We start from the raw sequence: 24,866 nt of genomic DNA on the forward strand, positions 1-24,866 counted from the left end.
CCACGCTGATCCTCAACACTGGGGCCTCTCAGGGGTGTGTACTTAGTCCCCTCCTGTACTCCCTGTGCACGCACAACTGAGTTGCCAAATACGACTCTAACACCATCATTAAGTTTTCTGATGACAACAGTGGTAGGCCTGATCACTGACAATTATGGACAACAACCTCTCCCTCAATGTGAGCAAGACAAAGGAGCTATTGTGGATTACAGGAAAAGGTGGGCCAAACAGGCCTGCATTAACATCGACGGGGCTGTAGTGGAGCGGGTCAAGAGTTTCAAGCTCCTTGGTGTCCACATCACCAACAAACTATCATTGTCCAAACACACCAAGACAGTCGTGAAGAGGACACGACAACACCTTTTCCCCCTCAGGAGACTGAAAAGATTTGGCATGGTTCCCCAGATCCTCAAAATGTTCTACAGCTGCACCATCGAGAGCATCCTGTGTGGTTGCATCACCGCCTGGTATGGCAACTGCTCAGCATCTGGCCATAAGCCGATACGTAGCCTAGTGGTTAGTGTTGGGCCAGTATCCGAAAGCTTGTTAGATCGAATCCCCGAGCTGACAAGGTAAAAATCTGCCATTCTGCCCCTGAACAAGGCAGTTAACCCACTGTTCTCCGGTAGCCCATCAATGTAAATAAGAATTTGTTCTTAACTGTTTTGCCACGTTAAATAAAAAATAAAATACAGGTGTACGGCCCAGTACATCACTGAGGCCGAGCTTCCTGTCACCCCATGGCAAGTGGTACCGGAGCGCCAAGTCTAGGACCAAAAGGCTCCTTAACAGCTTCTACCCATAAGACTACCTACAATTACTCAAATGGCCACCGGACTATTTACATTGACCCCCTCTGTTTGTTTTGTACGCTGCTGCTACTCGCTGTTGATTATCTATGCATACTCACTTCACCCCTACCTACATGTACAAATTACCTCGACTAACCTCGACTAACCTAGCCTCGTTAGTGTTATTTTACTGTGTTACTTTAAAAAAAATAATAATAATAATTTTTAGTTTATTTGGTAAATGTTTTCTTAAATCTTCTTGAACTGCACTGTTGGTTAAGAGCTTGTAAGTAAAGCATTTCACGGTAATGTCTACACTTGTTGTAATTGGCGCAAAAAAGTTTGAAAAAAAACAAAACAATAAAGTTTGATTTGATGTGTTCAGTATATATTCAGTATATATTCAGTATGTACATATTCATATCCAGGACTTAGAGGAATGTATTGGCTGTAACAAAAGAGAAAACATATTTGCTTATTTGGAATTATTTGTTTTGTCATTCAGACATTGTTTGTCAGAATAAATAGTGTGATGAATATTTATTCTAAACTGTGTTACCCACTCCAGTCAACAGATGGCGATGTGAGTATTCTAGGTGGCGCTTCTTGCGTGACGTCTAATCCTGTGTGACGGCACCGGATGTTTCATCAACAACAACAACACGGCTACTGATTCAACCACCTCGGTAGCTTACTAGCCAACATAAAACATTGAATCTCTGAATAATTGTATAACTACACGAATCCCAGTGTTTTAAACACAGCGCTGTTAATGTATGTACTAGTTGATTTAAACTTAATTCGCTTGCTAAATGTGCTACGGAGCCTAGCACCAGGGTAGTCGATAAAGCTAGCTAGCTAACATCCCCGACCATGAACTCACAAAGTTATTCCTCCCCTGCTGAAGAAGAGGTCTGCTGGATGGAGAAAGAAGCTCTTAGGCTGAACGTTGTCGTAAAAGAGGAACATGGTGATATTACAGTGAAAGGAGAGGAAGAAACATTCAGAATGAAAAAATATAAAATGGAGGCTATCACGTTGAAAGAAGAAGAGGATGTTAAAGTGAAAGAAGAGAAAGTACCGTTTGTTGTGAAAAAGGAAGAGGGGATCGAGGCTGTCACATTGAAAGAAGAGGAGACTGAATATCTGATTAACACAAGTGAGTACTGTCTTAAAAACAGGGACAGAAACGATGCAGTTGTTGAACTAATGTGTGGTTTTAAAGAGGCATTCTGTTGACCTCCATTTTAGTGTCGTTTGTAATCAGAGTTCTCTCGTCAATTCCTCTCCGACGGAAGATCCTAGGATGATGAGTGATATGTCTGAAATCATATGACGGTAGAGAGCAAGCTACACCCCCTGTTTTTTTTTTACCGAAAAACTCTTCCCTTTACAGAGCCGAACACGAGGCAATATGCTCTGTTCTGGCCCTCCCAGAGCTCTACATTGAAAGAGGACATCAGAAAGATACAGGAAGGATCTAGTGTGACACCCGTGAGTCCCAGACAGTTTGGTGGTGATGATGACGACGCCATTCACTGCAACGGAGAACGGGACATGAAGGACACCGATTGGTTTCCTAGCAACAGACTGGAGGCGGAGTCGGCTCCAGAGAAGCACAAGCCAGCGCAGAGGGAGGGTGGTGTGAGTATAGGATATAGGCTTATCCTATAAATTAATGAAAACTAACTATGTGCTTTTTGGTTGATATTTTTTTTTAGCCTCTGTAACTTTCTCACTCGTCATTATTCACCGTTAATTCAGGATGATCCGTAATCATTGTGGCATCCACATGAATGTAGAAGTGTTTAGAAACATATTTTATTCTTATTTATATTAAAAGTGACTCCAAAATGATACAATACACTATTTACCATTCATTTATATTTGGCACGAAATTATCTGAAACACTACCAAAACAAAACAGAAAATGCATCCAACAAGTTTGTAGAGTCATATACTTGATGTAATCATTGTGTGCTAGGAATAGGGGACAAAATACGACACTTTTTACTACTTTAACACACATAAAGGTGAATTTGTCCCAATTCTTTTGGTCCCCTTAAAATCAGGGGGACATTGAACAAAAAGTGGTGTACTTTCTAAATGGTTCACCTGATATGGATGAAAAATACCCTCAAGTTAGACATGACAGTCGGCACTTTAACCTCGTAGTCGTTGTATCATTTCAAATCCAAAGTGCTGAAGTACAGAGACAAAACAACAACAACAACAACAACATGTGTCACTGTCCCATTACTGTTGGAGCTCACTGTATGTAAATGTAGTTGGTAAATAGAGGTTCCTCCCCTTGGACTTTCTCCTCCATTTACAGCAGGAGGTTCAGAGAATGAGAGGATTCAAGGGAAAGACTTTTGAGAATTTTTAAATTCCTTGTCAGGTAGGATAGTTTTTCCCACCTTAAATTGATTGTCTTTATTTTTTTGTGGTTTTCAGAACACATCTCTCCCACACCCCTCCCCTGTCCCCGAGTCCCCGGGTCGTGCCTCTCCCGGTGGCGCCTTAATGTGGGGTCTGAAGGGGGTGTCTGTGCGGCTGGTGGACTGCAGGAAAACAACGTGGCTGAGTGGAACTGTGAGAGGAGGAGAAGAGGGTGATTCAATGTCATCAAGTAAGAACAACGGTGTGTGATTAGATTGGATTAGACCAGGGGTTCCCAAACTTTTTCACTCTGGCCGGTGCCCCCTTCCAGTAATGGGGAACATCCCGCGCCCCCTCCCTGCGCGCACACGCCACGCCTTTCTATGGGCACAAACTGTTCACACCCCTCTTGTTTGGTTGAGAGAATTTTGCAGGTTTCAAGCTATGCATGTTGTCATGGGGTGCAAAGAAAATTAGTTTTAAAGCACAGTTTCTTGCAATTCTATACATTTTGCCATGTCTAATGTGCACTCAAATTATTAGAAAATTACAATAATAATATATGGGGGGGGGGGGGGGGGGAAACAATATAAAAATATGTCAGCTGACATGGGCTAGTTGACCTGGACATTTCTGACACCTTAGAACGCTATTTATAATTCATGTAATGACTGACATGACAAGAGGAACTGATGATGCACTGCCCAATTTCTACATTGCACTTTGTGTATTTTACTATTACCACTTTCAAGAGTACGTTTAAAGCCGGACTGAGTTCCTTTAAAGTCCCGCGACCCCACTGGATTAGACTCCAATCTGCTTCTGTTACAGGTCATTTATTACGAAGGAGAGGGGGGGGGGAATATCACCGCTCAACAGAAATGGGGAACTAACAAATAAGCCCTGAACAACCACTAGGAAACAGGTGAGCTTTTAGGAGGGGTTCTCAAAGACACTCATGGGAGTGTCAGCTGGAAGTTGAAAAGCAACAAGAATCGGGGTCCTAATAGACACCCACCATAAGTGCCCACTAAATTTGTCCCAGAAAAGGCAAACCAAACTAAAAACCCACACCAACTTTATAATATGGAGGTAAACACTGGTGGAGCAAACCACAGAGGAGAACACTGGTGGAGCAAACCACAGAGGAGAACACAACTATAATATGGAGGTAAACACTGGTGGAGCAAACCACAGAGGAGAACACAACTATAATATGGAGGTAAACACTGGTGGAGCAAACCACAGAGGAGAACACAACTATAATATGGAGGTAAACACTGGTGGAGCAAACCACAGAGGAGAACACAACTATAATATGGAGGTAAACGCTGGTGGAGCAAACCACAGAGGAGAACGCTGGTGGAGCAAACCACAGAGGAGAACGCTGGTGGAGCAAACCACAGAGGAGAACACAACTATAATATGGAGGTAAACACTGGTGGAGCAAACCACAGAGGAGAACACAACTATAATATGGAGGTAAACACTGGTGGAGCAAACCACAGAGGAGAACACAACTATAATATGGAGGTAAACACTGGTGGAGCAAACCACAGAGGAGAACGCTGGTGGAGCAAACCACAGAGGAGAACGCTGGTGGAGCAAACCACAGAGGAGAACGCTGGTGGAGCAAACCACAGAGGAGAACACAACTATAATATGGAGGTAAACACTGGTGGAGCAAACCACAGAGGAGAACACAACTATTAATGTGGAGGTGAACACTGGTGGAGCAAACCACAGAGGAGAACACAACTATAATGTGGAGCAAACCACAGAGGAGAACGCTGGTGGAGCAAACCACAGAGGAGAACACAACTATAATATGGAGGTAAACACTGGTGGAGCAAACCACAGAGGAGAACACAACTATATAATGTGGAGGTAAACACTGGTGGAGCAAACCACAGAGGAGAACACAACTATAATATGGAGGTAAACACTGGTGGAGCAAACCACAGAGGAGAACACAACTATATAATGTGGAGGTAAACACTGGTGGAGCAAACCACAGAGGAGAACACAACTATTAATGTGGAGGTAAACACTGGTGGAGCAAACCACAGAGGAGAACACAACTATATAATATGGAGGTAAACACTGGTGGAGCAAACCACAGAGGAGAACACAACTTATAATATGGAGGTAAACACTGGTGGAGCAAACCACAGAGGAGAACGCTGGTGGAGCAAACCACAGAGGAGAACACAACTATATAATGTGGAGGTAAACACTGGTGGAGCAAACCACAGAGGAGAACACAACTATTAATGTGGAGGTAAACACTGGTGGAGCAAACCACAGAGGAGAACACTGGTGGAGCAAACCACAGAGGAGAACACAACTATTAATGTGGAGGTAAACACTGGTGGAGCAAACCACAGAGGAGAACACAACTATATAATATGGAGGTAAACACTGGTGGAGCAAACCACAGAGGAGAACACAACTATTAATGTGTAGGTAAACACTGGTGGAGCAAACCACAGAGGAGAACACAATGGGAAAATATTTGTTTTGATCACACTCAGAGGAGGGGGAGGAGCTCAACCGTGGCAAAGCACTTCCAACATCTCTCACGCCAACTGGAGCGCTGGGCCAGCCGCTCTTAAATATCAGCTGTGTCAGCACAGGTGAATCTAACGACTGACTAGTGAGACAACAGGTGCAACACATCCTGACCAACAAGAATGATTCCAATTAATCAAACAGAATCAACCTCGAAAAATGAAATCGAGCAAAGCCTATAACAGGGGGCAACTTAACATCTCATAGCAACATTACAAACACAACCCCAAAGCCCTAACATCTCATAGCAGAAATACAAACACAACCCCAAAGCCCTAACATCTCATAGCAGAAATACAAACACAACCCCAAAGCCCTAACATCTCATAGCAGAAATACAAACAAAACCCCAAAGCCTTTAACAGGGGGCAACCTAACATCTCATAGCAACATTACAATCACAACCCCAAAGCCTATAACAGGGGGCAACTTAACATCTCATAGCAGCAATACAAACACAACCCCAAAGCCTTAACATCTCATAGCAAAAATACAAACACAACCCCAAAGCCTATAACAGGGGGCAACCTAACATCTCATAGCAACATTACAAACACAACCCCAAAGCCCTAACATCTCATAGCAAAAATACAAACACAACCCCAAAGCCCTAACATCTCATAGCAGAAATACAAACACAACCCCAAAGCCCTAACATCTCATAGCAAAAATACAAACACAACCCCAAAGCCCTAACATCTCATAGCAGAAATACAAACACAACCCCAAAGCCCTAACATCTCATAGCAGAAATACAAACACAACCCCAAAGCCCTAACATCTCATAGCAGAAATACAAACACAACCCCAAAGCCCTAACATCTCATAGCAGAAATACAAACACAACCCCAAAGCCCTAACATCTCATAGCAGAAATACAAACACAACCCCAAAGCCCTAACATCTCATAGCAAAAATACAAACACAACCCCAAAGCCCTAACATCTCATAGCAGAAATACAAACACAACCCCAAAGCCCTAACATCTCATAGCAGAAATACAAACACAACCCCAAAGCCCTAACATCTCATAGCAGAAATACAAACAAAACCCCAAAGCCTATAACAGGGGGCAACCTAACATCTCATAGCAACATTACAAACAAACCCCTGTTAGACATGTTGGAGTTCTAGCCCAGCTAATATTTTAAAGGATCTCTGTGTTCCTTGTAGTAATAAGAGGCAAAATGTTTCATGGCTGAATTTCTTTGAATTGATTTGAATTACATTCCACTTCCTTCAATTCAAATGTAATTCAGATTCTGCTTATTATGGGGTGCAGCCAATTGAAATTAGAATTTCAATTCATGGGTTGAATTGAATTACTATTCAGAAATTCCAAATGAACCCCAACCCCTCCTGTGAGACCCTCCGTAAACTGTACATGATACCGACAACATCTTGGTGTCATTATACTGTCCGATCTTTGATCTGTAAACCAGACATGATACCGACAACATCTTGGTGTCATTATACTGTCAGACCTGGGATCTGTAAACCAGACATGATACCGACAACATCTTGGTGTCATTATACTGTCCGATCTTTGATCTGTAAACCAGACATGATACAGACAACATCTTGGTGTCATTATACTGTCCGATCTTTGATCTGTAAACCAGACATGATACAGACAACATCTTGTTGTCGTTATACTGTCAGGCCTGGGATCTGTAAACCAGACATGATACCGACAACATCTTGGTGTCATTATACTGTCCGATCTTTGATCTGTAAACCAGACATGATACAGACAACATCTTGGTGTCATTATACTGTCCGATCTTTGATCTGTAAACCAGACATGATACAGACAACATCTTGGTGTCATTATACTGTCAGACCTGGGATCTGTAAACCAGACATGATACAGACAACATCTTGTTGTCATTATTCTCCTTATAACGGGCCCTAAAATATGTAGTATGTCTAGATTCAGAAATGCAATGAATTTTTCACATTCATTTATTCAACATATTAGTAGGCTCAGAAGTACCCTTTTTTTGATTTAGTTAAATAATAGACATATTGTTTTAAATAATACACTCTTCTTGTATGTTACATTTAATTTCCAGAGTGTCTTTTTGGAGACCTGGCCTACCCTGTATTTCTCACAACATTGAATCCATAGAAGGGTTCTTTGGAGGAAGGATTGGTGACATCTATTTGGCATTTGTATCGTAAAGCATAATTGAGAAATAATGACTTGAAGTTACAATATTTGTGAGATTTTTTTAGGCCTTTACCTCGGCCTCCTTTAAGACTCCATAATGTTTCATCTGCAGGTGATACAGGCCTCCTTTAAGACTCCATAATGTTTCATCATTAGATGCTACAGTCCTCCTTTAAGACTCCATAATGTTTCATCATTAGATGCTACAGTCCTCCTTTAAGACTCCATAATGTTTCATCATTAGATGCTACAGTCCTCCTTTAAGACTCCATAATGTTTCATCATTAGATGGTACAGTCCTCCTTTAAGACTCCATAATGTTTCATCATTAAATGGTACAGTCCTCCTTTAAGACTCCATAATGTTTCATCATTAGATGCTACAGTCCTCCTTTAAGACTCCATAATGTTTCATCATTAGATGGTACAGGCCTCCTTTAAGACTCCATAATGTTTCATCATTAGATGCTACAGTCCTCCTTTAAGACTCCATAATGTTTCATCATTAGATGCTACAGTCCTCCTTTAAGACTCCATAATGTTTCATCATTAGATGCTACAGTCCTCCTTTAAGACTCCATAATGTTTCATCTGTAGGTGATACAAAGAGAGAGAGAAAAGCGGGTAATATGAAGCTTTACTAGAATATGTGAGGTGTTATTTATGAACATTGAAAAATATAAATACACATTGAAAATATAACAGGTTTGATTTAGCACATTAAAATATATATATTGTTGAACATAATATACTATACGGGCAAATCAATGTTATAGAGTGGTATCTCTGCTACTTTTAGAGTTACAGTGCCTTGCGAAAGTATTCGTCCCCCTTGAACTTTGCGACCTTTTGCCACATTTCAGGCTTCAAACATAAAGCTATAAAACTGTATTTTTTTGTGAAGAATCAACAACAAGTGGGACACAATCATGAAGTGGAACGACATTTATTGGATATTTCAAACTTTTTTAACAAATCAAAAACTGAAAAATTGGGCGTGCAAAATTATTCAGCCCCCTTAAGTTAATACTTTGTAGCGCCACCTTTTGCTGCGATTACAGCTGTAAGTCGCTTGGGGTATGTCTCTATCAGTTTTGCACATCGAGAGACTGACATTTTTTCCCATTCCTCCTTGCAAAACAGCTCGAGCTCAGTGAGGTTGGATGGAGAGCATTTGTGAACAGCAGTTTTCAGTTCTTTCCACAGATTCTCGATTGGATTCAGGTCTGGACTTTGACTTGGCCATTCTAACACCTGGATATGTTTATTTTTGAACCATTCCATTGTAGATTTTGCTTTATGTTTTGGATCATTGTCTTGTTGGAAGACAAATCTCCGTCCCAGTCTCAGGTCTTTTGCAGACTCCATCAGGTTTTCTTCCAGAATGTCCTGTATTTGGCTCCATCCATCTTCCCATCAATTTTAACCATCTTCCCTGTCCCTGCTGAAGAAAAGCAGGCCCAAACCATGATGCTGCCACCACCATGTTTGACAGTGGGGATGGTGTGTTCAGCTGTGTTGCTTTTACGCCAAACATAACTTTTTGCATTGTTGCCAAAAAGTTCAATTTTGGTTTCATCTGACCAGAGCACCTTCTTCCACATGTTTGGTGTGTCTCCCAGGTGGCTTGTGGCAAACTTTAAACAACACTTTTTATGGATATCTTTAAGAAATGGCTTTCTTCTTGCCACTCTTCCATAAAGGCCAGATTTGTGCAATATACGACTGATTGTTGTCCTATGGACAGAGTCTCCCACCTCAGCTGTAGATCTCTGCAGTTCATCCAGAGTGATCATGGGCCTCTTGGCTGCATCTCTGATCAGTCTTCTCCTTGTATGAGCTGAAAGTTTAGAGGGACGGCCAGGTCTTGGTAGATTTGCAGTGGTCTGATACTCCTTCCATTTCAATATTATCGCTTGCACAGTGCTCCTTGGGATGTTTAAAGCTTGGGAAATATTTTTGTATCCAAATCCGGCTTTAAACTTCTTCACAACAGTATCTCGGACCTGCCTGGTGTGTTCCTTGTTCTTCATGGTGCTCTCTGCGCTTTTAACGGACCTCTGAGACTATCACAGTGCAGGTGCATTTATACGGAGACTTGATTACACACAGGTGGATTGTATTTATCATCATTAGTCATTTAGGTCAACATTGGATCATTCAGAGATCCTCACTGAACTTCTGGAGAGAGTTTGCTGCACTGAAAGTAAAGGGGCTGAATAATTTTGCACGCCCAATTTTTCAGTTTTTGATTTGTTAAAAAAGTTTGAAATATCCAATAAATGTTGTTCCACTTCATAATTGTGTCCCTTTTGTTGTTGATTCTTCACAAAAAAATACAGTTTTATATCTTTATGTTTGATGCCTGAAATGTGGCAAAAGGTCGCAAAGTTCAAGGGGGCCGAATACTTTCGCAAGGCACTGTACGATTCAATTTGTAAAGCTTTACCAACAGAATTAATGTGAAAATGAATTCAAAAAGTTCACCTTCTGCTGGTGATTTGCAAGATGTTTTAATGATACAAGTAAATGGAGGGCTATGATTGGTTACATGGCCTACTGGCCATACCACCATTTTTTTGCCTTTTTATTTGACCTTTTTTTAACCAGACAAGTCAGTTAAGAACAAATTCTTATTTTCAATGACGGCCTAGGAACAGTGGGTTAACTGCCTGTTCAGGGGCAGAACGACAGATTTGTACCTTGTCAGCTCGAGGGTTTGAACTTTCAACCTTCCAGTTACTAGTCCAACACTCCAACCACTAGGCTACCCTGCCGCCCCAAGTATAAAGTATAATTTGTATAAAAATAAATAAATATATGATTTTTACAAAAATGTTGTATTCTGTCATGTTCAGCTTCATAAAAAAACAAGTTTTCCTATTCATATTTTTTGTCCAGTATAAGAATTGTTAAAAGGATCCTGGCATTTTTTTTCTACTTTCCCAGATGAACACGTGGATACCATTTTTATGTCTCAGCGGGTGATGTGAAGGAAGTTGGAGGTAGTTTCAGGAGCCAATTCTAACCAGGATATGACTTCCAGCATAGTTGCCAGAATCTCACAATATCCCTTTAAAGCCACAGTGTAAGATGTGTTTACCATCAAAGAGTGGGCCACCAACAAAACATTATTATCAATGGATCAAATGCAGCCTATGACATTGATTTAAATACTGTAGTCCTCTTATCTATTATTATAGAGCTCTGCTCAGCCTGTAAACATGACATTCCATGACGGAACATTGGAACTCTACATAATAATGTTGTTTTTTTAAATCATTTTTTTTTTTACTGTCCCCAGGTTATTGAGGGATCTGATTTAGATTAAACTTCATAGCAAGACAGTTGTATCATCTGGAGGTTTAATTGAGGTCTCTATTTAAATAAACACTCTGGGTTTGTCTTTGGCAGGAGAAAGACCAGACTCAGAGGAACCAGAGACATCAGCAAGACGACACCACTGCTCGCAGTGTGGAAAGAGTTTTACCCGGCTATTACACGTGAAAAGACATGAGAAGACACACACAGGAGAAAAGCCCTTCCACTGCTCTCATTGTGGACAGAGTTTTACCAGGTTATGTAGCCTGAAAAGACATGAAAGGACACACACAGGAGAAAAGCCTTTCCACTGCTCCCAGTGTGGAAAGAGTTTTACCCGTTTATGGCACTTGAACATGCATGAGAGAATGCACACAGGAGAGAAGCCTCACGGCTGCTCCGATTGTGGAAAGACTTTTACCCAATCATGGCACCTGAAAATGCATAAGAGAATGCACACAGGAGAAAAGCCCTTCCCCTGCTCCCATTGTGGAAAGAATTTTACCTGGATAGGGAACCTGAAAACTCACGAGAGGACACATACAGGAGAGAAGCCTTTCCACTGCTCCTTGTGTGGAAAGAGTTTTACTCAGGTAGGGGGGTTGATCAAACATAAGAGAATACACAAAGGAGAGAAGCCTTTCCACTGCTCCCTGTGTGGAAAGAGTTTTACTCAGTTATGGACTTTAAAAACACATCAGTGGACACACAGAGAAGAAAAGCCTCACACCTGCTCCCAGTGTGGAAAGGGTTTTGTTACATTACGGGGCCTGAAAAAGCATGAGAGAATACATACAGGGGAGGAGAAGCCTTATCAATGCTCTCGTTGTGGGAAAGGTTTCGGACAATCAGGGTATCTAAAAGTGCATGAAAGAACGCACACTGAAGAGAAACAATATCAATGCTCCCAGTGTGAAAATACATTCTTCTCACCAGGGGACCTGAAAAAACATGAGAAAACACACTCTGTAGAGAGGCCTTTCCAATGTTCCCAGTGTGGAAAGAGATTTATTAAGTCATCGCATCTGAAAGAGCACACAAGAATACACACAGGAGAAAATCCATTCCAATGCTCTCATTGTGGAAAGGGTTTTAACAGGTTAAGGAGACTGCAAACACATGAGATGACACACAGGAAAATAGCTTTTCCACTGCTCCCAGTGTGGAGAGTTTCACCCAGTCAAGATACCTGAAAAAAGCATGCGCTAACACACTCTGCAGAGAAGCCTTGAAAGAGAGAAGCTATTCCACTGCTCCCAGTGTGGAAAAATATTTACCTAGTTAGGGAACCTGAAAGACCATGGACCCCACAATGGGGAGTTGCCTTACATCTGCTCCCAGTGTGGAAAGAGAGATTTCACATAAACACAGGCAGTTTAGCTAGGTAGTTGGCTAGGTAATTAAACTAGCTAGCTGGCTAGGTAGTTAAGCTGGCTAGGTAGTTAAGTTAGCTAGCAGAGAGAACAGTCTATGACTAGGGTGCCTGGAGTCTTTGACAATTTTTGGGCCTTCCTCTGACACCGCCTGCTATAGAGGTCCACCGCCTGGTATAGAGGTCATGACGTGCCCTTGGGAAGGGGGGGGGGGGGGGGGGATCTCTCTCTCCACAGTTCTATGACGGTCTTAAGTACTCTGTTTCTGGGTCTGTAGAATTGGATTATGTGACTGTGGGACACAGGGAGAGACTTGGCCAAACCTCTTCATTCAAAAGGTTGAATGATGAAACCGTATTTCTGTAAATCCGGACGGTTCGAATGGTCGGTGGGAAATCAAGGAATGACCATGTCGAATTTGTTTCATTTGGCGACCTCATGAAAGACAGGAGACCCACATTACTGAATGTTTGTTTGTATACACTTCTCAACTATGGGGTTTGTATCTGAATGTTGTATAAAATAAATGATTAAGCATAAGAATACTTTTGAAAAGATAACAATTTGATTTTAGTGTTCTAAATGAGAATTGTTTTTCATAACTTATGATCAGGCAGTGGCCACGCCCCCCCCCCCCCCCCCCCTCCCCCCATTCTGGAGAACATTTCACTATCGAACAACCATTGGTATGCCTGATGTATCCATTATAACAAGCTACAACTACGAAAGACTTTGATCTCTGGTGGACAAACCAGAGACTTTCTGTCGACTGATTCTGCAGACAGACCAGCGATCACAGAGGGTGACAACAAAGCTATACACTCGTAAATATGTATATTGCAATTTATTTTCGAATGAGCGGCTGTTCATGTGCAAAAGGGTTGGCATTTCCATGAGCGTGGTTATCAACCGTATGTACATGGGTCCACTTTGTTTCCCCCACTCTTTATCGGTCTTTCCTTTGTCTACCAAGCCGTCATACCGGTTTAGTCCACTAGGGACTTTTCAGTGCATCGTGTGAGTAACCAATGTATAACCTGTCCTGTGTGTCTTTTATGTAATTCTGTGTGATTTATTTAGTTAGTTAGTAAATAAATAATTACGGCAATTTGAATATCGCTGATTCATAATTTATGCTAGGGTTCGTGCAGATATATCCAAGGGTTTTGCGAAATGTTTAATATGACTGAGGTAATAATACATAAATAAGTGATTAATCGATAAGATATGAAAATATCTGAAGAGAGTTCCATTCGGGAAATTGTAACTCTTTAAACAACATTTTCCTGTGGTGCCCCTGACTCCCTAGTTCATTTCTATTCTGTGATTAGTTTAATCACATGACATGAAGTTAATTTCTTTACCACATTTTTTGCAGATTTACTTTAGTGCCTTTTACCAAACTTTTTGCTGAATATTTGTATTCTGTACAAGCTTCCTTCTTTTCACTCTGTCATTTAGGTTAGTCTTGTGGAGTAACTTCAAATAGTCTTGTGGAGTAACTTCAATGTTGTTGATCCATCCTCAGTTTTCTCCTTTTTTCACAGCCATTTAAACTCTGTAACTGTCACTCTGTCACCATTGGCTTCATGGTGACATCCCTGAGCAGTTTCCTGCCTCTCTGGCAACTGAATTAGGAAGGACGTCTGTATCTTTGTAGTGACTAGGTGTATGGATACACCACCCAAAGTGTATCAGCTAAAACACAAAGCCAACAAGCAACTTGACAGATCTTAAAGAATTTTATGGAATAATAATGTGCAAATATAAGACTTATCCAGAAAGACTCACAGCTGTAATCTCTTCCAAAGGTGATTCTAGCATGTGTTGAATCAGTGGTGTGAATATTTATGTAAATTAGATATTTCTATTTTGCATTTTCAACACATTTGCAAACATATCACATCACGTTGTCATTCGGGTGTATTGTGTTTAGATCAATGAGAATTTTGTATTTATTTAATCCATGTTGAATTCAGGCTTTAACACAACAAAATGTGGAGTAAGTCAAGGGGTATAAATACTTTCTGAAGGCACTGTAACTCTGAACCGGATGCTGGGTGTAACTCTGAGCCGGATGCTGGGTGTAACTCTGAGCCGGTTGCTGGGTGTAACTCTGAGCCGGATGCTGGGTATAACTCTGAGCCGGATGCTGGATGTAACTCTGAGCCGGATGCTGGGTGTAACTCTGAGCCGGATGCTGGGTGTAGCTCTGAGCCGGATGCTGGGTAAAACTCTGAGCAGGATGCTGGGTGTAGCTCTGAGCCGGATGCTGGGTGTAACTCTGAGCCGGTTGCTGGGTGTAACTCTGAGCCGGATGCTGGATGTAACTCTGAGCCGAATGCTGGATGTAACTCTGAGCCGAATGCTGGATGTAACTCTGAGCCGAATGCTGGATGTAACTCTGAGCCGAATGCTGGGTGTAACTCTGAGCCGGATGCTGGATGTAACTCTGAGCCGAATGCTGGGTGTAACTCTGAGCCGGATGCTGGGTGTAACTCTGAGCCGGATGCTGGGTGTAACTCTGAGCCGGATGCTGGATGTAACTCTGAGCCGGATGCTGGGTGTAACTCTGAGCCGGATGCTGGGTGTAACTCTGAGCCGAATGCTGGATGTAACTCTGAGCCGGATGCTGGATGTAACCCTGAGCCGAATGCTGGGTGTAACCCTGAGCCGGATGCTGGATGTAACTCTGAGCCGGATGCTGGGTGTAACTCTGAGCCGAATGCTGGGTGTAACTCTGAGCCGGATGCTGGATGTAACTCTGAGCCGGTTGCTGGGTGTAACTCTGAGCCGGATGCTGGGTGTAACTCTGAGCCGGATGCTGGGTGTAACTCTGAGCCGAATGCTGGGTGTAACTCTGAGCCGGATGCTGGATGTAACTCTGAGCCGGATGCTGGGTGTAACTCTGAGCCGGATGCTGGGTGTAACTCTGAGCCGGATGCTGGATGTAACTCTGAGCCGGATGCTGGGTGTAACTCTGAGCCGAATGCTGGATGTAACTCTGAGCCGGATGCTGGATGTAACTCTGAGCAGGATGCTGGGTGTAACTCTGAGCCGGATGCTGGATGTAACTCTGAGCCGAATGCTGGATGTAACTCTGAGCCGAATGCTGGATGTAACTCTGAGCCGGATGCTGGGTGTAACTCTGAGCCGGATGCTGGGTGTAACTCTGAGCTGGATGCTGGGTGTAACTCTGAGCTGGATGCTGGGTGTAACTCTGAGCTGGATGCTGGGTGTAGCTCTGAGCCAGATGCTGGGTGTAACTCTGAGCCGGTTGCTGGGTGTAACTCTGAGCTGGATGCTGGGTGTAACTCTGAGCCGGATGCTGGGTGTAACTCTGAGCTGGATGCTGGGTGTAACTCTGAGCCGGTTGCTGGGTGTAACTCTGAGCCGGATGCTGGGTGTAACTCTGAGCTGGATGCTGGGTGTAACTCTGAGCCGGTTGCTGGGTGTAACTCTGAGCTGGATGCTGGGTGTAGCTCTGAGCCGGATGCTGGGTGTAACTCTGAGCTGGATGCTGGGTGTAGCTCTGAGCCAGATGCTGGGTAAAACTCTGAGCCGGATGCTGGATGTAACTCTGGATGTTATACTAGATGAAACATCCAGTTTATAACCCTGTGTTACAGCCCCAACTGCACATTTTCCATCATCTTTTGTTGCAATAAAGAAAGTAATACAGAAGACCATTCCAGCCCTGCTTAACTGAGACTAAAATGGTATCTTTTGAAGATGTCTCCTGCCGTTTCTGTTACACAGGTCGCAATGATTTTCTTTCTGCGACATTGCTTTTCGAATTAGCCTGGGTAAATTAAAACCTGCCTAGTGTGTTATTAATTGCAAGAATATTATTTTTGTTAAATTGCGTTTACCCACATGAGTCAGCAGATGGCAATACGAGTCTTTCAGCTGGTGCCTCTTGCGTGACGTATAATCTAATGGACGGTGCGGGACGCTTCTTCAACAACAGCTACTGATTCAGCCATCTTTACAGCTAGCTAGCCAACAGAACACCGAAACATTGGATCTCATTGACCATTTTTTTTGTGTATATTAACCTCCGTGTTTTAAACACACCATCTGCTTATTTACTATACTTCATAAAATTTCATATTTATGTTGTAGGTAAGATTACTTATTAACTTAGCCTAGTAACGTTAGTGGGCTATTTGCTAATGCTAACTAGCTAGCTAACATATTCGACCATGAGCTTGTCCCTTGCTAAAGAAGAGCAGGTCTGCTGGACAGAGAAAGAAGCGCTCGTGAAAGATGAGGAGGGAGAGGAGTCTGTCACGATTAAAAAAGACGAAGCTGTTACATTGAAAGAAGAAGAAGAAGCTTTCAGAGTGAAAGAGGAGGATGTTACTGTTAAGGAAGACTACGAGGAAGAGGAAGAAGAGGATGACGTTTTCGGAGTGAAAGGGGAGGAAGAGGCGATGACTGTCACAGTGAAAGAAGAGGAGGGGGAGATTACTGTCACATTGGAGGAGGAAGAAGAGCAGACTGGAGATCTGATTAACACCAGTGAGTAGTGTACTATCTTAAAAACATGGGCACAAGCGCCGCAGTTGTTGATCCAAATGAGTGTTTTTTAAGGGGAAATCTGCAGTTGAAACATTATCAAAGCGGGATCCCCGCCCCTGTTCCTGTAAAAATCTGAGGGATGGTGCTGATGAAATGTAACCACTCTCAGATTCATAGACAGAACTACCGATGCAAAGACTGACCATCCAAAACGATAGTTTTAACCTTGTTTTGATTGTATATAGTGGGTTCTGATGGGGTATGACAGTTGAACTAAGCTCATGAGGCATTAATAACTTATATTTTCAAGAATCAATGGGTACATATAATTCATGTATAAGCCCAAAAAAGTGGACGTAGCAACTGCAGATTTCCCCTTTATTAAATGGGCATTCTACTGAAGTTCTACACTTTGAGTAATTTGTTCTGTAGTAGGAATTGTTAAAGGTATGGAATCGCGAGACTCAGATGTCTTACTTTAAATGTATGCCAAACAACAACAAAAACATTGATTTCAAAGCTGAACAAACCTTTCCACTCAATGCACAATCACTACTTTTAACATTTGACAACAACAACAAAACACTTATACTGTCGGGAACTGTGCAGATGCTAAATTTGGTTACAGAATGTTGGTTCCATCTCCCTCAGTTTGTGTACATTCCAAAAAAACTCTTAAATATTCACTCTGAATTAATAATCAACGATGTCTGCAGAAAGAATAAGGTGTCATCTATGACATCACACACTGACTTTGAAAAACATCTGTTTTGGTTCTTGAAGTACAGTAAGGGAAGTGGGTTCTCTTTTCGTGGTGATGTATCCTGAATAGGTATAAAAAAAGGTAGAAATATGCACTGTCCTACCTTGCATATTTGGGTATTGTTCTATACACTGGCTATTATTTTAATGAGCTTCTGCCCCCAAACAAGACCACATTTGGTTGGTCCGGACCAAATCTGAAGTTTGGACATCAAAGGACAGCACAGTTCAGGACAGATCAGTAGAGAACAGTATATAACAGTAGAGTAGAGAACAGGTCAGTAGAGTAGAGTTCAGTACATAACAGTAGAGAAGAGAACAGATCAGTAGAGTAAAGAACAGTACATAACTGTAGTGTGCAGTACATAACTGTAGAGTGCAGTACATAACATAACAGTAGAGTGCAGTACATAACAGTAGAGTTCAGTGCATAACATAACAGTAGAGTGCAGTACATAACTGGAGAGTTCAGTACATAACATAACAGTAGAGTGCAGCACATACCTGTAGAGTTCAGTACATAACATAACAGTAGAGTGCAGTACATAACTGGAGAGTTCGGTACATAACATGACAGTAGAGTGCAGCACATAACTGTAGAGTGCAGTACATAACATGACAGTAGAGTGCAGTACATAACAGTAGAGTGCAGTACATAACAGTAGAGTGCAGTACATAACAGTAGAGTGCAGTACATAACAGTAGAGTGCAGTACATAACAGTAGAGTTCAGTGCATAACATAACAGTAGAGTTCAGTGCATAACATAACAGTAGAGTGCAGTACATAACATAACAGTCGAGTTCAGTACATAACAGTAGAGTGCAGTACATAACATAACAGTAGAGTGCAGTACATAACTGGAGAGTGCTGTACATAACTGGAGAGTGCAGTACATAACTGGAGAGTGCAGTACATAACAGTAGAGTGCAGTACATAACTGTAGAGTTCAGTACATAACATGACAGTAGAGTGCAGTACATAACATGACAGTAGAGTGCAGTACATAACTGTAGCGTGCAGTACATAACATAACAGTCGAGTGCAGTACATAACAGTAGAGTGCAGTACATAACAGTAGAGTTCAGTACATAACATAACAGTAGAGTGCAGTACATAACATAACAGTAGGGTGCAGTACATAACATAACAGTAGAGTTCAGTACATAACAGTAGAGTGCAGTACATAACATAACAGTAGAGTGCAGTACATAACATAACAGTAGAGTGCAGTACATAACAGAACAGTAGAGTGCAGTACAGAACATAACTGTAGAGTACAGAACATAACTGTAGATTGCAGTACAGAACATAACTGTAGATTGCAGTACAGAACATAACTGTAGATTGCAGTACAGAACATAACTGTAGATTGCAGTACAGAACATAACTGTAGAGTGCAGTACAGAACATAACAGTAAAGTGCAGTACAGAACATAACAGTAAAGTGCAGTACAGAACATAACAGTAGAGTGCAGTACAGAACATAACAGTAGAGTGCAGTACAGAACATAACAGTAGAGTGCAGTACAGAACATAACAGTAGAGTGCAGTATAGAACAGAACAGTAGAGTGCAGTACAGAACAGTAGAGTGCAGTACAGAACATAACAGTAGAGTGTAGTACAGAACATAACAGTGGAGTTCAGAACAGTAGATTTCAGTACAGAACAGTAGAGTGCAGTACAGAACTATGGCTTCCACTAAATGTCAACAGTCTTTAGAAATGGTTTCAGGCTTGTATTCTGAACAATGTGGGAGTAAGACCACTCTGAATGAGTGGACCATTCAGTGTCCCAGAGAGAGCGTGCCTTTCTTGTTTTCCTTTTATATCGACAAAGCTTTTGTCCAGTTGAAATATTACTGATTATTATGACTAAAAACAACTTGAGGATTGATTATATTTTCGTCTTCCTGTTGTGATTGCCTTTGAGCCTGTGGATTACTGAACAAAACACTTTTTTTGAGGTTTTTGGATATAAAGAGGGACTTTATCGAATGAAACAAACATTTATTGAGTAAATGGGAGTCTTGTGAGTGCAACCATGTGAAGATCATCAAAGGTAAGTGATTCATTTTATTGTTTTTCTGACTTGTGTAACAGTTCAGTACAGAACATTACATAACAGAGTGCAGTAACTCCTCTACTTGGCTGGTAACTGTTTGTAATGATTTGTCTGCTGGGCTCTGTTCTCAGATAATCGCATGGTATGCTTTCGCCGTAAAGCCTTTTTTAAATCTGACACTGTGGTTGGATTAACAAGAAGTTAATATTTAAACCGATGTATAACACTTTGTATGTTTTATGAATTTTTATAATGATTATTTCTGTTTTTGAATTTGGCGCTCTACAATTTAACTGGATGTTGGCCAGGTGGGACGCTACCGTCCCACACCCCCTAGAGAGGTTAATGGCCTATAATGTCAATTTCTACGTGTACAATTGTCATTACTTCAAAGGTAACAGAGAGCCCACTCTGGAAATTATCTGTTAAACTGAAAAATACTCTGTCTTTGGCAGGAGAGAGACCAGACTCTTACTCTGAAGGTAGGACGTGTCCCGCCGAGGAACCAGACCCAGTGATGTCCAAATCAGCAAGACCACATCACTGCTCTCAGTGCGGAAAGAGATTTATCCAGTTAGGACACCTGAAAAAACATATGAGAATGCACACAGGAGAGAAGCCTTATCACTGCTTTCAATGTGAAAAGAGATTTTCCTCATCAGGTTCCCTGAAATCACATGAGAGAATACACTCAGGAGAGAAGCCTTTCCAATGCTCCCAGTGTGGAAAGAGATTTTCCTCATCAGGTTCCCTGAAATCACATGAGAGAATACACTCAGGAGAGAAGCCGTTCCAATGCTCCCAGTGTGGAAAGAGATTCTCCCGGTCATCGCATCTTAAATTGCATAAGAGTGTACACACAGGAGAAAAACCCTTCCAATGCTCCCAGTGTGGAAATAGTTTTACCTCATCAGATTCCCTGAAAAGACATATAGGTTTACACTCTGGAGAAAAGCCTTACCACTGCTCAGACTGTGGGAAGAGATTTAGCCGGTTAAACGGCCTGAAACGACATGAGAGAATACACACTGGAGAGAAGCCCTACCAATGTTCCCAGTGTCAAAATAGTTTTTCCCAGCCTGCATACCTGAAATACCATGAAAGAACACACACGGGAGAGAAGCCTTACCATTGCTCACAGTGCGGAAAGAATTTCACCATGTCATGTAACTTGAAAACACATGAGAGAATACACTCAGGAGAGAAGCCCTATCAATGCTCCCAGTGTGGAAAGAGTTTTAACCAGCTAGGGAGTCTAAAAATACATGAGCGAGCACACACAGCGGAGAAGCCTTACCACTGCTCCCAGTGTGGAAAGAGTTTTAAGAAATTAGGCAAACTGAAACAGCATGAGAAAGTACACACAAGCGTGAAGCCTTTTGGAATTACTCCCACTGTGGAATAAAATTAACATGAGCTAACAAACTCTGTAGAGTAGCCTTTCCACTGATCCTACTGTGGAATGAGATTTACCTTGTTAAGGCAACTGACAGAGCATGAAAGAATGCACACTAAAGAGAAACAATATCAATGCTCTCAGTGTGGAGAGATATTTACCCAGTTAGGGTACCTGAAGGACCATGAGGTAACAAACACAGGGGAGAAGAGAACAAGGGAGAAGCCTTACCACTACTCCCAGTGTGGAAAGAGCTCTAGTACATCACACATACTTAGAATTCATGAGAGAACAAGTGTTCCCTTTGTCTCATATTTGTTACAGAAAATGTGTGCTTTTTGTTTTGCCATATGAAATCTAATTGGATCAAGTCTACTAAAAAAATAATTGGTATGTTTTAAAACAAATCTCAAGACATGAATTCTTGAGTATAGAGCACATCAGAATCCATTTGTATGCTTTATGTGATTAAATTGTTATTTTCAAACTCTTGTCTCTCTCTCTCTCTCTGTGTGTGTGTGTGTGTGTGTGTGTGTGTGTGTGTGTGTGTGTGTGTGTGTGTGTGTGTGTGTGTGTCATTCCTCTACAGATAATCTGTTTGTGTTTGCACGTGATGCACGTGCTCCATGGTCGACATCTGCATCGTCGGTCCCCCACTTGGAAGATGGTTCTTCCAGTGTGGCTTGAAAGGAATAGAATGGTCTCATCTCGAAAGGAATAGAATGGTCTCATCTAGAAATGAATAGTATGGTCTCATCTAGAAAGGAATAGTATGGTCTCATCTTGAAAGGAATAGAATGGTCTCATCTAGAAAGGAATAGTATGGTCTCATCTAGAAAGGAATAGAATGGTCTCATCTTGAAAGGAATAGAATGGTCTCATCTTGAAATGAATAGAATGGTCTCATCTTGATAGGAATAGTATGGTCTCATCTAGAAAGGAATAGAATGGTCTCATCTTGAAAGGAATAGAATGGTCTCATCTTGAAATGAATAGAATGGTCTCATCTAGAAAGGAATAGTATGGTCTCATCTAGAAAGGAATAGAATGGTCTCATCTTGAAAGGAATAGAATGGTCTCATCTTGATAGGAATAGTATGGTCTCATCTAGAAAGGAATAGAATGGTCTCATCTAGAAAGGAATAGTATGGTCTCATCTAGAAAGGAATAGAATGGTCTCATCTTGAAAGGAATAGAATGGTCTCATCTTGAAATGAATAGAATGGTCTCATCTTGATAGGAATAGTATGGTCTCATCTAGAAAGGAATAGAATGGTCTCATCTTGAAAGGAATAGAATGGTCTCATCTTGAAATGAATAGAATGGTCTCATCTTGATAGGAATAGTATGGTCTCATCTAGAAAGGAATAGAATGGTCTCATCTTGAAAGGAATATAATGGTCTCATCTAGAAAGGAATAGAATGGTCTCATCTAGAAAGGAATAGAATGGTCTCATCTTGAAATGAATAGAATGGTCTCATCTTGAAAGGAATAGTATGGTCTCATCTAGAAATGAATAGTATGGTCTCATCTAGAAAGGAATAGTATGGTCTCATCTAGAAATGAATAGTATGGTCTCATCTAGAAAGGAATAGAATGGTCTCATCTAGAAAGGAATAGAATGGTCTCATCTTGAAATGAATAGAATGGTCTCATCTAGAAAGGAATAGAATGGTCTCATCTTGAAAGGAATAGAATGGTCTCATCTAGAAAGGAATAGAATGGTCTCATCTTGAAAGGAATAGTATGGTCTCATCTAGAAAGGAATAGAATGGTCTCATCTTGAAATGAATAGAATGGTCTCATCTTGAAAGGAATAGAATGGTCTCATCTTGAAAGGAATAGAATGGTCTCATCTTGAAAGGAATAGTATGGTCTCATCTAGAAATGAATAGTATGGTCTCATCTTGAAATGAATAGAATGGTCTCATCTTGAAAGGAATAGTATGGTCTCATCTAGAAATGAATAGTATGGTCTCATCTAGAAAGGAATAGAATGGTCTCATCTAGAAAGGAATAGAATGGTCTCATCTTGAAATGAATAGAATGGTCTCATCTAGAAAGGAATAGAATGGTCTCATCTTGAAAGGAATAGAATGGTCTCATCTAGAAAGGAATAGAATGGTCTCATCTTGAAAGGAATAGTATGGTCTCATCTAGAAAGGAATAGAATGGTCTCATCTTGAAATGAATAGAATGGTCTCATCTTGAAAGGAATAGAATGGTCTCATCTTGAAAGGAATAGAATGGTCTCATCTTGAAAGGAATAGTATGGTCTCATCTAGAAAGGAATAGTATGGTCTCATCTTGAAATGAATAGAATGGTCTCATCTTGAAATGAATAGAATGGTCTCATCTTGAAATGAATAGAATGGTCTCATCTAGAAAGGAATAGAATGGTCTCATCTTGAAAGGAATAGAATGGTCTCATCTAGAAAGGAATAGAATGGTCTCATCTTGAAAGGAATAGTATGGTCTCATCTAGAAAGGAATAGAATGGTCTCATCTAGAAAGGAATAGAATGGTCTCATCTTGAAATGAATAGAATGGTCTCATCTAGAAAGGAATAGAATGGTCTCATCTTGAAAGGAATAGAATGGTCTCATCTTGAAAGGAATAGTATGGTCTCATCTAGAAATGAATAGTATGGTCTCATCTAGAAAGGAATAGAATGGTCTCATCTAGAAAGGAATAGAATGGTCTCATCTAGAAAGGAATAGAATGGTCTCATCTAGAAATGAATAGTATGGTCTCATCTAGAAAGGAATAGAATGGTCTCATCTAGAAAGGAATAGAATGGTCTCATCTTGAAATGAATAGTATGGTCTCATCTAGAAAGGAATAGAATGGTCTCATCTAGAAATGAATAGTATGGTCTCATCTTGAAAGGAATAGAATGGTCTCATCTTGAAAGGAATAGAATGGTCTCATCTTGAAAGGAATAGAATGGTCTCATCTAGAAAGGAATAGAATGGTCTCATATAGAAAGGAATAGAATGGTCTCATCTTGAAATGAATAGAATGGTCTCATCTAGAAAGGAATAGAATGGTCTCATCTTGAAAGGAATAGAATGGTCTCATCTTGAAAGGAATAGAATGGTCTCATCTTGAAAGGAATAGAATGGTCTCATCTAGAAAGGAATAGAATGGTCTCATATAGAAAGGAATAGAATGGTCTCATCTTGAAATGAATAGAATGGTCTCATCTAGAAAGGAATAGAATGGTCTCATCTAGAAATGAATAGTATGGTCTCATCTTGAAATGAATAGAATGGTCTCATCTAGAAATGAATAGAATGGTCTCATCTTGAAAGGAATAGAATGGTCTCATCTAGAAAGGAATAGAATGGTCTCATCTAGAAATGAATAGAATGGTCTCATCTAGAAATGAATAGTATGGTCTCATCTAGAAAGGAATAGAATGGTCTCATCTAGAAAGGAATAGAATGGTCTCATCTAGAAATGAATAGAATGGTCTCATCTAGAAAGGAATAGTATGGTCTCATCTA

At 41.0% G+C, this 24,866-nt stretch overlaps 2 protein-coding genes across 3 annotated transcripts; both read left to right on the plus strand.

The window, feature by feature from the left end:
• Window positions 1-1,446: 1,446 nt before the first annotated feature.
• Window positions 1,447-12,800, plus strand: LOC110493336 (zinc finger protein 436). 2 transcript variants are annotated; one of them, XM_021567596.2, is made up of 4 exons: window positions 1,447-1,950; window positions 2,188-2,435; window positions 3,249-3,435; window positions 11,331-12,800. In XM_021567596.2, exons 1-4 carry the CDS (start codon window positions 1,665-1,667, stop codon window positions 12,428-12,430), a joined length of 1,821 nt encoding a protein of 606 aa, XP_021423271.2. In that variant the 5' UTR covers window positions 1,447-1,664; the 3' UTR covers window positions 12,431-12,800. The 2 variants fall into 2 exon arrangements, with proteins under 2 accessions (XP_021423271.2, XP_036798117.1); XM_036942222.1 differs by having other exon boundaries at window positions 3,249-3,423.
• Window positions 12,801-17,081: 4,281 nt separating this feature from the next.
• Window positions 17,082-21,843, plus strand: LOC110513966 (zinc finger protein 239-like). The gene is made up of 2 exons (XM_036942297.1): window positions 17,082-17,134; window positions 20,416-21,843. The coding sequence occupies exon 2, from the start codon at window positions 20,478-20,480 to the stop codon at window positions 21,363-21,365; it is 888 nt and encodes a 295-aa protein (XP_036798192.1). The 5' UTR covers window positions 17,082-17,134; window positions 20,416-20,477; the 3' UTR covers window positions 21,366-21,843.
• Window positions 21,844-24,866: the final 3,023 nt, after the last annotated feature.

Source organism: Oncorhynchus mykiss, chromosome 13 (assembly GCF_013265735.2).
Source record: "Oncorhynchus mykiss isolate Arlee chromosome 13, USDA_OmykA_1.1, whole genome shotgun sequence".
Taxonomy (NCBI): Eukaryota; Metazoa; Chordata; class Actinopteri; order Salmoniformes; family Salmonidae; genus Oncorhynchus; species Oncorhynchus mykiss.